This window comes from Chrysemys picta, chromosome 20, assembly GCF_011386835.1.
Source record: "Chrysemys picta bellii isolate R12L10 chromosome 20, ASM1138683v2, whole genome shotgun sequence".
Classification (NCBI taxonomy): Eukaryota; Metazoa; Chordata; order Testudines; family Emydidae; genus Chrysemys; species Chrysemys picta.
In genome coordinates this window covers 7645475-7663690 of record NC_088810.1, presented here as the reverse complement: position 1 = coordinate 7663690, position 18216 = coordinate 7645475, and the positions used below count along the sequence as shown (strand labels likewise).

Genomic DNA, 18216 nt, shown 5'->3' with positions numbered 1-18216 from the left:
GCCACCTGATGTATGTTGACAATGGGTGTTGTAAAGAGTTATAAAACTGTAGCTTCTTGAGCCCCAAGATTGACTGCCTTCGAATAAAACCACCGACTAACCGCCCCGCAACGTCACACGACTGCACGGTTATAGAGACATTTTAAAAAATGATTAAAGAAAAGCATTGTAAATTGTCCGGGGAAATTTTTTCAAAAGTAAACATGGAGTTCTGCCGAACACGTCTATATCTAGGCTTGGCAGAGAGGCATTTTTATCAGTGAACGTTAATGTCAAGGGGCGGAAAAATATCTCCCTTGATAATAATCGACATTTACAGAGTAAGAAGAACGCTGCTTGAGAACGTCTCAGTGTTTGATTTCAGGATATTGACTTTGCATATGGGCACCAGCGACATTTGTGTTTTAAGGGTTAGAAAGCCTTAACTTTTAGCATCTCAACCGCGGCGGTCAGGAAGTAATTCTTGGCCGACCCCGCTGCTCTCTGCTTCCCCCCGGGAAATCGATAACAATCAGGAAAGAATTGTGAAAATTTCCAGGGATGAGAATTGAAAAAAAACCACGCACACATTGCTAAACATTGCTAAACATTGATCTCGTCTGTTGAAATGATCAAGAAACAAACACTGAATCCTGCAGACCCTGGTTGTGATTCTATCCCTGCCCATGTGGGGGGACATAGACGCAGGGCAAGAGAAGGACCGGGCCGAGGGCACTGCAGTTAGAGGTGTGATCATATAGTCCATCCCGCCGCCATGCCCAGGGCGTGATCGCCCCCTACTGTCCGTGCCCCAGGTTTATTGCAGGTCTGGACTGAGATATCCTGAGCAATTAGTGTCCTTTCTATTCCCCTGTGGTAGGGGTGGCATCCCCCACCCCCTGCAGCACAGGGGCATCGGGACCAGCCCTGACTGCCAAGGGAGAGCCCCCACCCCGCCCCCTGCAGCACAGTGCCCCCTAGTGCCTCCCTGGGGCATTGGGACCAGCCCTGACTGCCATGGGAGAGCCCCCCACCCCCCTTCTTGTCTCCCATCCATGCCCAGATCGTGCCCACCCCTGCTTAGCCAGAGAGAGGAAAGTGAAAGGACTTGGACGTTGCTAAACAACCCCCTGCAGCTGCAGCGAAAGGGGGAAGTTTGGAGCAACCCTTTGAGGCGCTCTGGGGCCCGGCTCCCCCAGCTCGCCCCAGGGAGACCCACAGAAATCTCACCCCCTCCTCACTCCACCCGGTGCCACTTCCCCTTTCGCCCTCCAAAGCCGCTGGAGTGATTGTTCAGCTCCCCCCCGGCCAGATCAGCTGCTGGAGCCGCGGCTGCAGGACGCACTATAAGGTAATTGCACCTTCTCCTGCCGGCGGGAATGGGGGCTAGTGGTTAGAGCGGGGGCTGGGAGCCAGGACTCCTGGTTCTATCCATGCTTTGGGAGGGAACTGGGGTCTAGTGGTAATGGTGGGGGGCTGGGAGCTGGAGGTGGTGCAGGCTGGCTCTCCAGTGCTAAGCGCGAAGAAAGAGGCCTGTTTAGTGCTTGGAGGGGAGATCTCCAGGGAAACACGTACAGTGCTTCAAGGGGCATGGTGGAGGCACTAGGGGGTGCTGGGCTGCAAGGGGCGGGGTGGGGGCACTAGGGGGCGCTGTGCTGCAGGGGATGGGGTGGGGGCAGTCAACGCCAGTTCTCACACCCTGAGGCTGCTCTCCCACGTCCTCCCCCTCACCTTGGTTTGCTCAACGCCCAGAGGAAGTGGCAGCATCTCTGTGACAAAAATACCCCGGGCCGAGGCCCAGCCAGCGGCCCTTGACGCGGGGGAAACAGCTGCTCTGGTGCCCTGTTCTGCTCGGAAGTGGGGGGGGGGCATTCTCAGGAGTCTTCAACCCCATCACCCAAGTGGGGGATCGGACGTGAGGAGCAGCCGGGGCCTTTGACTCTGGACTGCGCCGTGCCCGCCTGCGGTGAGGCACACAGCCTGACAGCTGCTGCACAGCTGGGGAAACTGAGGCACGGGGGGTTGACTTGGAGAACCTCACACACAAGTGGACTCAGAGTTCTGGGCTCGTCTGCTGCTCTAACCACTAGACTCTGCTCCCCAGCCAGAACCACGGATAGAACCCAGGAGTCCTGGCTTCCAGCCCCCACCCCCTAACCGATTAGAGGCTTCCGGTCTGAGCTCCCAGGTGGTGTGGGTGGGGTTATACCAAGACCTGTAATAACAGAACCCTGCCCAGCGGGGTGTGTAACGGTCCCCATGCGTTTAGCTGCCTTCCCTATGTAAACGTGACGCCCTTTGCACTGCGCCATGTGTGACAAACCCATCCAGCAGCTAGTGAGTTAGAGCAGGGGACTGGCAGCCAGGACGCCTGGGTTCTCTCCCCAGCCCTGGGAGGGGAGCGGGGTCTAGTGGTTAGAGCGGGTAGCAGGTTCACTGCAGTCTCCCCTCTAGCTGGTCTCTCTCTGCTCTGGGTGTCTGATGTTGCTCTGGGTCATTGCAGGAACCGACCAGCCCTGCGCTCCTTCCTCTGCTCCCCAGTGCTGCGGCTGCCCAGGGGTCACCATGAGGCGTCTCGTCTGGCTACTGTTCCTACCTGGTAAGGCCCCTTCCCCTTGCCCTGAAGCTCTGGCTGCTTCAGCCCCACAGAGTCCTGGGGGCCAGAGAGAAGGGAGGGGAGACCCGGCTGGGGGCGGGGGTGTCACAAGCTCAGAAGAAGGTTTTCCTCTGTGAGATTTACTACACTTGCATCAGACTAATGTGATCCAGTGATTGGCGGTGAGGGGTGGGCTGGGATTCAGGACTCCTGGGTTCTATCCCAGCTTGGGAGGGGAGAGGGGTCTAGTGGTTTAGTGGTGGGAATCAGGAATCGTGGGTTCTTCCCAGTGTGCTGATGGGGAAACTGAGGCACAGAGCCACACCATGAGCTGAACAGGGAGTTTAGTGCTGGGAATCAAACCCCGATCTCCTGAGTCCCTGTTCAGCACCAGAAGCGCCCGGCCAGCCTGCCCCTCGCTCCCATCTCTGTTACTCTGCTGCTTCCAGGCTTCCTCTGTCAATGTGACCCACCTGTCGAGGTCCCCGAGTCCCTGATCGCTTGGACGGGGGCCTGTCTGTCCATCCCGTGCCTCTATCGATCCTGTGTCCTGAACCCCATAAAGACAAAGAAATTGACCATCAACTCCCTGACCTGGTACCTGAACCCTGGGTATGACTCTGAGAAGAAAGATTTCAATGGCACCATCCTGTATAAACACAACACCTCCATCAGCCCGGCCGTCACAGAGCGTGTGAGGTTCCTGGGGGACCTGGAGAGAGATTGCAGCCTGCAGCTGTCTGACCTGCGGGCCAGCGAGAACGGCTCGTACGGGCTGAGACTGATCGTCTTGAGCATCGCGCAGAAGCCGGAGGAGAAGAAGTGGATGACTAAGATCAATGTGAACGTGATGGGTAAGAGGGAAAGTCCTGGGCTTCCTTGTAGGAACAGATTAAAGACTCATAGCCCACCCCACCCCCTGCTCTAACCACTCGACCCCATTCCCCTCCCAGAGCTGGGGAGAGAACCCAGGAGTCCTGGCTCCCAGCCCCCCCAAACACTAGACCCCACTCTGGTGGCAGCCATGCCTGGGGACACAGCTCAATGCGCCTGGGATGACATCCAGGCCAGCTGTTCCTATTTTCTCCACCTCTGTTCCATCCCTTTAATGAGGTAACGACTCTCACTAAAGTCTGGGGCTACAGCCAGCCTTGAACTCCCCATCTGCATGAGAACAGCACCGACCTCTGCCAGTCGAGCTAAAGGAGATGGGTCCTTACCTAGCAGAAGCAGTAGGTTGTTATCCTCCGTGCTGCTCAGCAGAGCCTCTAGCAAAACGGAACAACAGTTTGGATAGAAAACTTCAAAGTTGTTTCCGTTTTACGGTGTTTTTCCACATTTCTCCTGAAATATTTTACTCACAAACTTTGAATTTTTGAATTTAATTTTTCCACTTGCTTTTTGTTCCCTTTTCACCCCAAGTGCAGCACAAGGAAGGATGTCGGGGGTTGGGTTTTGTTATTTCATGTTTTCCCTTTTCCTCCAGCTACCCCAGGGGAAGGCGTTTTGGTGCCTCAGTTTCCCCACCTGAAAATCAGGGAGAATAATCCTTTGCCTATTTCCACTGTGGTCTCTTTGGAGCAGGGACTGTCTCTTGCTGTGTCTGGGCAGCGCCCGGCACAACAGGGCCCTGATGTCACCTGGGGCAGGGACTCTACCTAATGCAGTAGGAAGAGAGCCTGAGATGTGAGCCCTTGTATCAGAGGCCTGGTATGAGGCAGGCCCTGCTCACAGAATGTGGCAAGAACAGGGCTGATCTTGCAGAAATACACATTGCTAAGAAGTGCTAGGCACCGAGCACTCCCGCAAACACCGCCCGATATTAAGTGGTACCAAGGAAAGTACAAAAACCTTCCCCCAGGATAACGGGAACACACTGACCCCTCCTAACAGATAAGATCAGGCTGACAGTACGGAACTTGTTTATAGCAGGGTATAAAGATGTACCCGAGGCTTTGTCTACACTAGGCACCTTTCAGCGACACAGTTGTGCCGCTACAGCCCTGCCGCTAAGAGGCGCGCAGTGTAGCCGCTGTTTGTCGGCAGGAGAGAGCTCTCCCGCCGACAAAAAAATTCCACCCCCAGAGAGCGGCAGCAGCTTTGTCGGCGGGATAGCACTCCTGCCCACAAAGCGCTGTTCACACCACCACTCTTCGTCGGTAAAACTTTTGTTGTTCAGGGCGTGTGTGTTTTTTAACATCCCTGAATGACAAAAGTTTTGCCGACGAAGTTCCAGTGTAGACACAGCCTCAGAGGGAGACTCGTTGGCCAGCCGAGGGGGCAGTGGAAAGTCCTGCCATGGACTGAGCTGCGTCCATTGTCACGAGCAGACATGTCTTAGTGTCCTCGTAGAGTCTGCTGGGTGCTACTATCATGCTTTGTCGCCAATAAACCTGGTCCGGTGCCTTCGTACCTTAACGGATCTTGTGGTCATTGGGTAGTTCGCTTGAGGTGTCTACGCAGAGCTGGGGCAGCACACAGAGAACACACACATGCAGCCGAACATCTAACACCACCTAATAATAAAGTGTTCTCCATAATAACTTTCTCCTTTGTGCCCCTGATACAGATTCACCTCCAGCTCCTCAAATCCAAGCACCCAGCGAGCTCAGGGAGTCAATCACGGCCCAGGCAGTTTGCTCCGTAGCCTATCACTGCCCCAACTACCCCATAACTCTGACGTGGGTCGGTTTGGGGTATAGGACCCCTGAGCCCACCATAAGGACGGGGAGCGGAAGGACTGAGAGCACATTGACTTTCACGCCCACCTGGCAGGACCATGGGACAAATTTAACCTGCCGGCTCAGCACCCCGGCTGGGACACCAAGCTCCGAGAGCAGCGTGGTGCTGGACGTGAAATGTGAGTGGGGGGATTTGAACTGGGCGCCCCTGGGTCTGACAGCACCAGCCCCACCAGCAGCTCTGGCACTGACCCATAAAGCGCTGTACGGGCTGCAGTTCTTGTGGGGCACCGGGAGGTGGACTGGGGTCCAGGTGGGTGGAAGCAGATTGGCCAATGGGGCGGGAGCTGGCAGTATTTTGAAGGAAGAGTGGGGCTGTACCACTGGGCAGGGTGGGCATGAGGGTCAGAGCCAGCGCCCCCTAGAGTGGAAAGGCCCGATGCCCCATTCCCCATCCCCCTGAGCCAGCCAGTCCCCTGCCCTGGATGGGAGCTGGCGCCTCCTAAAGGGGAATGGCCCAGTGTCCCATTTCCTGCCCCATGTCTGGACAGTGTCCATATCTCTGTTCACCCGCGTGTTGGTTTGCTCCAGATGCCCCTAAGGGAGTCCAGTTGAACGCGACACCCGGAGAGACTATCCGAGAGGGGGACAGACTCGTGCTGATGTGCATGACCAAGGGCAGCAACCCCCCCGTCTCCACGTACAACTGGTATAAGGACACACAGTGGCTGCACCAGGGGCAGGATCAGAGGCTGGAGTTTGAAGCCAAGGGGGACGAGCATTCCGGCTCCTATCTCTGCCAAGCCACCAATGAAATACAGACGGTCCCATCCCCAGCGCTACGGATAGACGTCCAGTGTGAGTGTGGGGGCTGGGGCTGGGGCCAGACAGGAAGGCAGGGTCTGCGGAACTGCCCGAGACTAGATACCTCTGCTGAGCACAAGGAGAGGACGTTATTGTACTTCCCTAGACACTTGTGATGTGGCCATCAGAGGAGGTGAAATAGGCAGGGCTTGTGGCATCGGAAAAGACAGGAACTAAAATTAAAGGGGAATCTCCGTTAGTTCTTAGCAGAACATGGCCTCTGACACACAGCATGGCAGTTCGGGTTCCAGCCAGCAGAGGGAACCCGAACTCACACACACAGAGGCGGATCTGACCCATTCCCTCCAGCAGGGGGAGTGCTTCCACGCACAGAGCAGGATTCAACCCCTCCAGCAGGGGGCAGCAGGAGACGTGTGTACACACACACACACACACACACACACACACACACAGAGTTGGGAGAAAAAGACGAACAAACCCGCAAACACTGGAACAATTTATTTTATTGCACTCAGGGGTAAAAAGGAGAAAAACAGAAAATTTGTCATTTCAAAAATGTGACATTTTCCCCGTCCCCAAATCGGCCCATTTTGAAGCAGAAGCGACTCGGGTGTTTCAAACATTTGAAAGCTTTTTCAACCCGTCACCTCTCAGGAGAGCCTGAGAGCGTCTTGCGCCTGAATGAATTCGGCGGGTCACGCTTGGTCCCTGGCATATGCAGAAAACAACGTGTGATGCAGGAGGAACATTCGCTTTTGGGGTGAAATGTCCCAGATTTTGCTAAAAAACCCACAGACCAAAAAGCACGTTCCCTCCCCCCGCCCCCACAGCTTTTGGAGGTTTTGCCACAGACGGATAATTCGTTTCACTGGACAATTGGTTTGGTTTTGTGGGGTGGGGGTGGGGGTGTGGCCCTTTGAAAATCCAAATATATTTTTAGTTTTTTGTTTTTGATAAAAATCCCCAAAATATATTCAGGGTTTTGAACTTTTCCTGAGACCGGGTGACGGGGTTCACTCGCTAGAGTGGCACCTCCTGCTGGCCGTCTGGGGGATTAGTCCCCTCCTGGTGGTGTGTCGCCCGTAATTGTCACCACTAGCAGACCTGCTGCACCTCTAACCTCTGTCTCTGGTGCTTGAGTTCCCTGGACCACTTCCCCGTGGCCCCAGCATCTCCTTCGCCCTCTTCTCAGGGCCTCCCAGCCTGCTAGGAACCCCGTCCTCTCTCCTTGGGCACCCTGCAGACACTGGCTGCCTCTGCCCCTGCAGCTCCTTTTATGTGAGCCCTCTGGGTCCTGATGGGCTGCTCCGTTCAGCCGCTCTCTGATTGGCTGCTCCCTGCACAGCCTCCCGAGGCTGCTTTTAACCCCTTGCTTTCCGGTGTGGGGTGAACACTCCATCACAGACCAGAAAATGATTTTTTTCATGGGAAATGTCTGGGGAGTTTTCGTTGAAAACACGAACATTTCAGATGTAACCCTCCAAAACTTCCCGAGAGAAATAATGGCCATTTCCCCACATCAGGCAGGGCTCTGCAGTGACACTGCCTCAGTTTCCCCACCCTACCTCTAGAGAAAGGATTGGCCCGTGTGACAGGTGTTCATCGGGGAACTAAGTTCAGTTCGTTCTCTGCCACTGGACTCCCGGAGTGACCTTGGTCAAGTCATTTAGGGTTTCCCACGAAATAGTCCGTTTAAATCAGAGTCTTTTTATTCCCCAGATGCCCCAAAGGATGTGCGTGTTGAACTGGTGGCAGGCTCTCACATCCAGGAAGGGACCTGGGTTGTGCTCAGCTGCTCCTGCAGGGCTCATCCGCCCGTCAGCAGCTACACATGGTACAGAAACAGCCAGCACCTCCCAGCACAAACCCAGCAGGAGCTGCGGTTTGACCAGATCCATCCCGACCAGTCCGGTTCCTACCACTGTGAGCCTCGGAACACAGTCGGGATGTCGGAATCACCGGCCATTACAGTCGACGTACAGTGTGAGTAGCCAGGGGACCAGCAGGGGGCGCTGCAGCTGGGTGGGGTATCCAGGATCTGCACTCCAGCTTGGCGTGGCAGAGCCTGCATGAATCCCGGAGGGGCAGGAGCCATAGCCTCCCCCTAGGACCTCCTTCCTGCCTCTGAAGAGGCATTGGTGTGAGCGGTGGGATCCCGTTATGTACCTCAGCATTCAGGGTATCTGTGCACGGGTGGGGTGCTCTCCTCCTTCTGCTTCACAGAGTCCCCGATTGGGCACAGGGCCTCAGCAAAGCAGGGCTGAGCGTTAGCACCCCTTTGGGATGGCTTCCCCCTCTCCAAGCAACAGGCTCAGGCTCTCTGCAGACTCAGTCACACTCAGGGCAGCTCCCTCCTCTCCAAGCGACAGGCTCAGACTCTCTGCAGACCCAAGAAGCGTTGCTCTGTCAGTCGCACTTGGGGTAGCTCTCTCTGTGACAGGCTCCCCCCGGGGTGCCACTTGGAACTGGGGTACCACTGAGCACATCTGACCCACCAGCCTGGGTGCCCTGTCACACTGTGGTGCTGGGATCAGTTGCCAAGCTCCCAAAGCCTGCTCTTTCAGCAGCCTACACACAGAGAGGGACACACCCAGCTGCAGATTCACACACAGATGCTGAGATCAGCTCTGCATTGGAAGGCTCCGCTAAGGCGCCTCTCAGTTGCTAAGGCACGAACCCCCTCTGGAGTGTAAGCCCCAAATGATACCGTCTTGCACTGCACAGGGAATTGTACAGCGCAAGCTCATACAAGTCGCCCCCTCCCTCAATGTGGCAAGAGGGAAGCAACAGCTTTCTGCCCCGAGTTATAATTCCCACACACTGGTTTTAGACAAAACCAACACAAGTTTGTTAACTACAAAAGATAGATGTTAAGTGATGATAAGTGATAGCAAACAGATCAAAGCAGATTATCTAATAAATAAACAAAACCGCAAACTGAGCTGAACACACTAGATAGGTGGGATATGAATTAGCAAATTCTCACCCTGAGTGATAAACAGGCTGGCAGATTCTTAAGGCACAAGTTGCCTTGGCTTTCCCAGGTTTTCATACACAGCTAAAAATACTTCCAGCCCGAGACCATCACTTTCCACGGTTCACTCCTTGCCCCTCAGGTGTTTCCAGGTGTGTTGTTGTCGGGAGAGTGAGGTACCATCATTTCCCCACTTGTATATCTTCTTTCCTCTTGCTGGAAAGCTCTTTTGCTGTGACCTGGGTGAAACGGTTCCCATTGTGCAGTGCTATCTCTGAGAGGTTTCGATTGCACACAGTTCCTGGGGTAACCCTGGTGATTGTCTGCATTTCCTCAATGAGCCATTAACATTGTTTGGCCTTTATACTGTTGTACCTGAAAGGCTGCTTGTGGGCGTTTTCATCCTCACAACATGTTTCAGTAACACATACATAGCCAAACGTCATAACTCCACATATGACGATAGCACGTACAATCCAACAAGATATTAATGTCTAGCAGATCAAGACTTTTAACATGATACCTCACAAGGAATACTTTGTACAAAACATATCCTAATTACATGACAGTGGTGACTATTGGGGTGCCAGGGTGTCACACCCTCCTCTCCCAGCAATGAGCTCAGGCTCTCTGCAGACTCAGGCAGGCGTCGGCTACACTCAGGCAGCTCCCTCCTTTTTATTTCCTGCCTATAACCCTCCCCCCCGAACACCGAGACACACTCTGATCTCGATTCTTTTCCAGACCCCCCCAAGGAGGTACAAATCACCCTTGAAAACCCCCAGCGCATCCAGGAAGGCGACGCGGTGACGCTGAACTGCTCCGTGAGCAGCAGTAACCCCCCGGTGACCAAGTACACGTGGTACAAGGATAACAGCCAGTATCAGGAGACCCAAGAGAGCGTCCTGACCTTCCCTGCCACAAAGGAGCGGTCCGGTAGCTACAGCTGTGAGGCTCAGAACGCGATCAGCTATAGACAGTCTTCATCTGTCTCAGTGGATGTGCAGTGTAAGTCGTCGTCTCCTGGCTTCTCAGGCAACGTCTTCTTGGAATTTTCCACCGCAAAATTTTGACGAAAAAAAATCGTTTTGTTCTTCCAGCTCGACATTTTTATTCCATTGGTGCTTTTCGAAGACCAAAAAAATTCAGTTTTCTCCCCTTAGAACAATGGTCTTTGTCTCTCATGATTTAGCCTTTTACATTTTGTTCATGCTTTTCTAATTAGAAAAGTGACTTAACCCCCCTCCTCCCCCCCTTTTATTTTCTAACAGAAAAGTAGGGGGGAAAACCAATACAAATTGTGCTTTGGTTGCATTGTGTAGCCTTTTCTCATTATTATTATTATTATTATTATTATTAAAAAGTCTTTTTCACATTTTCCAATGGGAAAGTGACTTTTTTAAAAAAAATTCTGCTTGATTATCCACTGGAAAAGGGAGAAAAAATGTTTGAAAAGCTGTGTTTTTCTCTCACCACCTAGCCTTTACAAAAACAAAAAATCATTTTTTCATGCTTTTTCCTGGCTTTTTCCATTTTATTGTGACTGAAAAAGCATGCAAAAAAAGTTTTTAAAAGTGTTATTTATGCTCACGATTTAGTCTTTTATTTTAAAAGATATCTTTTTCATGGCTTAATTTACTTTATTTTTCACTGGAACAGTATCAGAAAAGTTTTTAAAAATGTTATTTTGTCTCACTATCTAGTGGGTTTTATTAAAAAACAACAACCCCTTTTTATACTTTCCAGGGAGGAAAGTGACTTTTTGGACTTTGTTCCACTGAAAAAATAGAGAAAAAAAGTTTTGTTTAATGTTTAGAAACGACCAGAAAGTGTTTCCCCCATAATGTCGCCCCCTCTTTTACCCCTTCCCAGCTTTTTCCAGTAAATAACAATGGTGAGAACTTCACCACAATCTCCAACCAAAATTTGTCCAAAATCATAAAAGAAATGATTTCCCCTCTCCCCCAAAAATGTTACATATTTTTTTCCAACCAATTTTTTGTGGTCAGAAATGACTGTTGTTCCCTTTGAGACAAATCTTTTGGGGGTGAGCCCCCTGTTTTCTGGCAAAAATAGATCTGCTGAAAAAGCCTCAGGCAGGTCTGGTTGTCATCTCAGGGGCTTTGGGGGCAGCCCTGAATCTAAGCTGAGCTAGACACGCCTGGGTCACGGAGGGGAGTCCGCTGTGGGAAGCGCTTACGAGCAGAGCGCCAGAAGGAGCCCAGCTGGATTGGACCCTCGTCCCGTTGGCCTTAGGGTCGCACAGTGCGTGGATACGGGGCCTTCCGGGGTGATGGAGACGGAGAACTGAAGGAGCAGAGCGCTGGAATTTGTCCCACCTGTGAAGCTAAGCAGGGAGAGACTGGCCCAAGAGGCCGTGTGATCTCTGGGTCACTAGGCTCCTGTTCTACCTCTGATGTTCAGCAGGAACGGGTGGGGCCAGTGGCTGGAAGGGAACCCAGGAGGGAAAATCCCTGCTTTCTATTGAAATAGAGTAACCAGAGGAGTGGTATGGGAGGCTGCAGTGGTCTGGCCTTTAAAATCTAGCTAGTGTCAGACCCCAGCCATGGGCTGTTGCTCCATTGGGGTCAATGGGCCGGCTGCCTGAGGCTCTCAGGGTGCTTTGTGTCTCTCTGCAGACGCGCCCCAGCACGTCGCCGTGGTGCGGCAGCCGTCGGGGTCCATCAAGGAGGGCGAAGCCGTGACCCTGGAGTGCTCCGTGGGCAGCGCCAACCCCTCTGCCCTGCACTACACCTGGTACAAGGACGAGGCGCGGCAGGGTGAGAACTCCAACAGGCTGAAGCTGGCGGCCGTGGTGTCGGCTGATTCGGGCCAGTACCGGTGTGAGGCTAAGAATGACGTGGGCACCACCCATGCCGAGCCCATCCCGCTGGACGTCTGGTGTAAGTAACCAACCCCCAGAGCTGGGGAGAGAACCCAGGAGTCCTGACTCACAGACCCGCACACACACACTCTAACCACTAGACTCCACTCCCCTCCCAGAACTGAGGAGAGAACCCAGGAGTCCTGGCTCCCAGCCCCCCACTCTAACCACTGGCACTGGCTCTCTCCCCAGATGCCCCCCGGGATGTACAGCTGTCCATGGCCCCACAGGGGCAGATTGTGGAGGGGATGGAGGTGACGCTGCGGTGCTGGGCCGATGCCCTCCCGCCCGTGCTGGGCTACGACTGGTACCGGGACGGCCAACTCCAGGAGCGGCAGACCCAGGACACGTTGAGCATCTTGGCTGTGAAGGTCGGGGCGTCCGGGCACTACCACTGTCGGGCCAGAAACCAGATCTCCTACGGGGACTCCTCGCCCATCCGCCTCACCGTCTACTGTAAGGGGCCTGTGTGCTGGTGCCCCTCAACCCCGACCCGCAGCCCCGGCTAGCCCAGCACTGGGATCACCCTACCCCCAGCTCTGCTGGTGCCCCTCAATCCCGAACTGCTCTAACCACTGGCCCCCACTCCTGTGCCCCCCATTCCTTGCTCTCTGTTGTTTTGCAGTCAGCTCCATGACTATAGCCAAGAACTCGGCTCTAGGGGTCGGCGTGGTCATAGTGTTTATCCCCCTGCTGGTGGCGCTGGTCTTTGCCCTTAGGCGATGGTAAGCAGAAACCTTTCCTCACCCCCAACCCAGGCATCCCCAATCCCCAGGGATCAGCACCCACGGAGCCGGGCAACCTGACCTCTGCAACAGGCTCGTGCAGCCGCTCCTCCCCCACCCTAACCACTAGACCCCACTCCCCTCCCAGAGCCAGAGGTAGAACCCAGGAGTCCTGGCTCTTGACCCTGCTCCTCATTGTCATTGCAGGAGGAAGCGGCGTCTTCCCGAGCTGGTTGTGGAGCCTCTGGGCAGGCGAAGGAGATCGTTCTTTGTGAGAGATTTTTCATAGGGGGCGCTGTGCTGCAGGGGGCAGGGTGGGGGACTCTCCTCTGGCAGGCAGGGCTGGTTCCGATGCCCCAGGGTGGCGCTAGGGGGCGCTGTGCTGCAGGGGGCGGGATGGGGGACTCTCCCCTGGCAGGCAGGGCTGGCTCTGATGCCCCAGGGTGGCGCTAGGGGGCGCTGTGCTGCAGGGCATTGCCCTATAGCAGATCAGAGTTGAATTTCTAGTCCTGAGCCCTTGGGGTCATTAAAGATTCCCGAGCCCATTCCCTAAACTTCAGGACATCAAACCCAGCGTGTGGGCGAAACCCCAGAGTGGGAGATTCTGTTCTCCCTCCACCAAGCCCTCTCAGACATTACAAGAAGAAAGAGGATTTTTCTTCACTTCCTGTCCTAAACTTGTGGCATCACTGAGCGGCTGTTCCTTAGCTGCCCCTCCCTAGAGGTGGCTGTATCTCAGTGCTGGGTGAGCCATCCCCATGCGGCGTTATGTGCAGCTGTTCCCCAGATGCCCTACCCCAGAGGTGGCTGCATCTCAGTGCTGGGCGAGCCATCCCCATGCGGCGTTATGTGCAGCTGTTCCCCAGATGCCCTACCCCAGAGGTGGCTGCATCTCAGTGCTGGGCGAGCCATCCCCATGCGGTGTTATGTGCAGCTGTTCCCCAGATGCCCTACCCCAGAGGTGGCTGTATCTCAGTGCTGGGCGAGCCGTCCCCATGCGGCGTTATGTGCAGCTGTTCCCCAGATGCCCTACCCCAGAGGTGGCTGCATCTCAGTGCTGGGTGAGCCATCCCCGTGCACTCAATGGATGTTTTGTCTCTCTCTCAGCCTAGGAGACGGGAACCTTTGAAAGTCCAGCGGCCCGCCAGCTCGGTGGGGTGCCTGAATGGAGTATCCGGAGATGCTGTCAATTATGCTACACTCCAGTTCCCACCCAGCCACCCCCAGGGGCTGACTGCCCCTGCCAGGTACAAAGGAAAGGAACGGGGGGAGCAGAAATGAGTTCCCCTCCCCCCAGTATGGAGTCCTGGCTCCTCTCAGAGCCAGGGAGGGAAGCCAGGAGTCCTGGCTCCTCCGAGAGCCGGGGAGAGAACCCAGGAGTCCTGCTTCTCCCAGGGGTGGGGAGGGAACTCAGGAGTCCTGGCTCCTCCCTGAGCCCAGGAGGGAACCCAGGATTCCTGGCTTCTCCCAGGGGTGGGGAGGGAACCCAGGAGTCTGGGTTGCATCTCATCAGAGCTGTCGATTTCCTCCCAGGGTGCCAGGAAACTCGAGGCAGCGAGTGAAGCCAGGGGGCCTGGATGAAACTGTTATTTACAGTGTGGTGAAGAAACCCAACCTGCCACCCAAGGTACCAGCCTGGGGTTACCCTGGGTCCCCCCAGACCCCCGTCACTTCAGAGCCTGTGTCCTCCAGGCCCTTTAACTGTGATGCTTGGGCAATGCCCGTCTGTCACTGAGTGAGGGGCACCGGCAGGGCTGGGGGTGGGGAGGGGGAGCCCAGGGCTGGGCTAGCAGGGGCTGTGGGTCGGGAGTGAGGGGCACCGGCAGGGCTGGGCGTGGCCCAGGGCTAGGATCGCAGGGGGCTGTGGGTCAGGAGTGAGGGGCACCGGCAGAGCTGGGGGGGGGCAGGGCTGGGCTAGCAGGGGGCTGTGGGTCGGGAGTGAGGGGCACCGGCAGGGATGTGGGGGGGCCCAGGGCTGGGTTCACAGGGGGCTGTGGGTCGGGAGTGAGGGGCACCGGCAGGGCTGGGGGGGGGCCCAGGGCTGGGCTAGCAGGGGGCTGTGGGTCGGGAGTGAGGGGCACCGGCAGGGCTGGGGGGGGCCCAGGGCTGGGCTAGCAGGGGCTGTGGGTCGGGAGTGAGGGGCACCGGCAGGGATGTGGGGGGGCCCAGGGCTGGGTTCACAGGGGGCTGTGGGTCGGGAGTGAGGGGCACCGGCAGGGATGTGGGGGAGCCCAGGGCTGGGATCGCAGGGGGCTGTGGGTCGGGAATGAGGGGCACCGGCAGGGATGTGGGGGAGCCCAGGGCTGGGTTCACAGGGGTGATGGGACGGTATCATACTAGCTGTGCGGCTAAGACACCCAGGCATAGAAGGCTGGGCAGGTTGTTTTTCTGCCTCTAGTTCCCCTTTTCATGGCTCTCACGTGACTTAGGATAAACTTTTGCTCTCAAAATAAAATCATTTGTCGAGATAAGATAAAAATACGCTGCCCTTCCCCTGAGCAGCTGGAATCTAAACCAGCCATGAACACCCTGGGGAGCCTGCCACGTACCTATTATGTCTTGATGCATCTTCATTTAACATCAGACCTCTGGCAGCGCGGGTTGGGGGGCAGGGCTGGGCTGGCAGGGGGCTGTGGATCGGGAGTGAGGGGCACCGGCAGAGCTGGGGGTTGGGGGGCAGGGCTGGGCTAGCAGGGGGCTGTGGGTCGGGAGTGAGGGGCACCGGCAGAGCTGGGGGTTGGGGGGCAGGGCTGGGCTAGCAGGGGGCTGCGGGTCGGGAGTGAGGGGCACCGGCAGAGCTGGGGGTTGGGGGGCAGGGCTGGGCTAGCAGGGGGCTGTGGATCGGGAGTGAGGGGCACCGGCAGAGCTGGGGGTTGGGGGGCAGGGCTGGGCTAGCAGGGGGCTGTGGGTCGGGAGTGAGGGGCACCGGCAGAGCTGGGGGTTGGGGGGCAGGGCTGGGCTAGCAGGGGGCTGCGGGTCGGGAGTGAGGGGCACTGGCAGAGCTGGGGGTTGGGGGGCAGGGCTGGTCTAGCAGCGGGCTGTGGGCTGGGAGCTGGGAGGGGGGGGGTCCCAGCAGGCAGAGCTGGGGGCTGGCGTCTGTAGCTGTCTCTCTCTGATCCCCGCCTGCCTCCCCAGGGCGAAGCGAAGGGCGACTACGAGAATGTGGGGGCCCGGCCGGAGGAGGAGGAGGAGCTAAACTACTGCACCCTGGTGCTGCCCCCGCGCACCCGGGCCCCACGTGGCCACTGGGAGTGTGAGTCGGACTCGGAGTCGGAGGCGAGCGTGCAGTACGCGGCCCTGAGGCACTGAGCCCTCCCCGGATGGGGCCGGCTCCCCGCTGGCCATGGAGCCCAGCAACGGACCCACGGAGCCTGGCCACAGACCCACGGACCCCTGGAGCCCAGCCAGGGACCCACGGAGCCCAGCAACGGACCCACAGAGCCTGGCCAGGGACCCACAGAGCCCAGCCACGGACCCACAGAGCCTGGCCAGGGACCCACAGAGCCCAGCCACGGACCCACAGAGCCTGGCCAGGGACCCACGGAGCCCAGCCATGGACCCACAGAGCCTGGCCAGGGACCCATGGAGCCCAGCCACGGACCCACAGAGCCTGGCCAGGGACCCACGGAGCCCAGCCACGGACCCACAGAGCCTGGCCAGGGACCCACGGAGCCCAGCCATGGACCCACAGAGCCTGGCCAGGGACCCACGGAGCCCAGCCATGGACCCACAGAGCCTGGCCAGGGACCCACAGGGCTGGGCCATGGACCCACAGAGCCTGGCCAGGGACCCACAGGGCTGGGCCATGGACCCACAGAGCCTGGCCAGGGACCCATAGGGCTGGGCCATGGACCCACAGAGCCTGGCCAGGGACCCACAGGGCTGGGCCATGGACCCACAGAGCCTGGCCCCGAGCCACTCTGGACTCTCAGCCCCAGCTGAGCTCTGGACGCTGGGCCCCACCTAGAGACCCAGACCCTGTGGGGGGTGGGGGAGGGTCAGTGGCTCTAGCGCTGGATCTGGACGGGGGAGCAGAGCGGGGGCAGGGCGGGCAGAGTCTCTGCAGCTAGAGCTAAACACAGGAGATGTGATGCAGGGGCAAGAGATGGGGTGTTCCAGCCAGCAGGGGGCATCAGGGACACACACACACACACACACACACACACACACACACACACAGAGTAAGGGATGGGGTGTTCCAGCCAGCAGGGGGCAGCAGGGACACACACACGCGCACACACACACACACACACACACACAGGGCAAGGGATGGGGTGTTCCAGCCAGCAGGGGGCAGCAGGGACACACACACGCGCACACACACACACACTCACACACACAGGGCAAGGGATGGGGTGTTCCAGCCAGCAGGGGGCAGCAGGGACACACACACGCGCACACACACACACACTCACACACACACAGGGCAAGAGATGGGGTGTTCCAGCCAGCAGGGGGCAGTAGGGACACAGACACACAGACACACACGCACACACACAGGGCAAAGGATGGGGTGTTCCAGCCAGCAGGGGGCAGCAGGGACACACACAAACACACATACACACACACACACACACACACACACGCACACACACACACAGCAAGGGATGGGGTGTTCCAGCCAGCAGGGGACAGCAGGGACACACACACACACACGCACACACACACACACTCACACACACAGGGCAAGAGATGGGGTGTTCCAGCCAGCAGGGGGCAGTAGGGACACAGACACACAGACACACACGCACACACACAGGGCAAAGGATGGGGTGTTCCAGCCAGCAGGGGGCAGCAGGGACACACACACACACACATACACATACACACACACACACAGTAAGGGATGGGGTGTTCCAGCCAGCAGGGGGCAGCAGGGACACACACACTTCCCCAGCTGGCTGTAGGACACACCTGTCTGCAGCAGGGGGTGCTTTCCCTGGTTACCCCCCACCCAGCTATCCCCGGGACTCTCCAGGTGCTGGGTTCCAGCCCCAGCTCTGGGAGGGGAGCGGGGTCTAGTGGTTAGAGCGGGGGGGCTGGGAGCCAGGACTCCTGGGTTCTATCCCCAGCTCTGGGAGGGGAGTGAGATCTAATTGCGGGGGGAGGGGGAAGGATTTGCAATGCTCCCTGCAATGTTTATGAGCAGTGTCTGTTTCACAGCAACGCTGCACGGGGACGGCTCATCCGGTGCTGGGATGCAGCCAGCTCTGGGGTGGGACAGCCAGGGGACAGCCGCATGCAGTCACTCAGTGCTTTCCTTTCTGATTAACAAGTGCCTGGGCCAGCACGCGCCTGGCACGAGGAATCAGGGATGTAATTGGCATCTCTTCCCGCCGTAGGATCAGCAATAAAAATACTTTACAGGCTATTAACTGCAGCAGGAACTGGTCAAATAGCAAGTTCTGTAAACAGCTCTCAGCTGGAAAGCACCGGAGCGTTCGGCCCCCGCTGCCAAGAGAAACCGGCGCAGCTGCCACAGCAGGAAAAGAAATAAATTGATCTATGAGCATTTGCCAGGAGCTGTATTTATCTGAGAGATCTGTGCGTCC

At 56.9% G+C, this 18216-nt stretch overlaps 1 protein-coding gene across 2 annotated transcripts; it reads left to right on the top strand.

Moving 5' to 3' along the window:
* Window positions 1–1045: 1045 nt before the first annotated feature.
* Window positions 1046–18179, top strand: CD22 (CD22 molecule). 2 transcript variants are annotated; one of them, XM_065573687.1, is made up of 14 exons: window positions 1046–1330; window positions 2483–2578; window positions 3025–3429; window positions 5145–5435; window positions 5848–6114; window positions 7801–8064; window positions 9800–10063; window positions 11695–11958; window positions 12132–12395; window positions 12565–12664; window positions 12872–12935; window positions 13772–13911; window positions 14198–14291; window positions 15800–18179. In XM_065573687.1, the coding sequence occupies exons 2-14, from the start codon at window positions 2545–2547 to the stop codon at window positions 15971–15973; spliced, it is 2625 nt and encodes an 874-aa protein (XP_065429759.1). In that variant the 5' UTR covers window positions 1046–1330; window positions 2483–2544; the 3' UTR covers window positions 15974–18179. The 2 variants fall into 2 exon arrangements, with proteins under 2 accessions (XP_065429759.1, XP_065429758.1); XM_065573686.1 differs by lacking the exon at window positions 1046–1330 and having other exon boundaries at window positions 2071–2578.
* The last annotated feature ends 37 nt before the right edge of the window (window positions 18180–18216 follow it).

Bases quoted from the DNA above. Each gene is read 5' to 3' on its own strand.
- CD22 (XM_065573686.1), top strand. From the start codon at position 2,461: ATGTTGCTCTGGGTCATTGCAGGAACCGACCAGCCCTGCGCTCCTTCC. The intron at 2,579-3,024 runs GTAAGGCCCCTT...TGCTGCTTCCAG, and splicing joins CTGGCTACTGTTCCTACCTG to GCTTCCTCTGTCAATGTGAC. The intron at 12,396-12,564 runs GTAAGGGGCCTG...GTTGTTTTGCAG, and splicing joins CATCCGCCTCACCGTCTACT to TCAGCTCCATGACTATAGCC.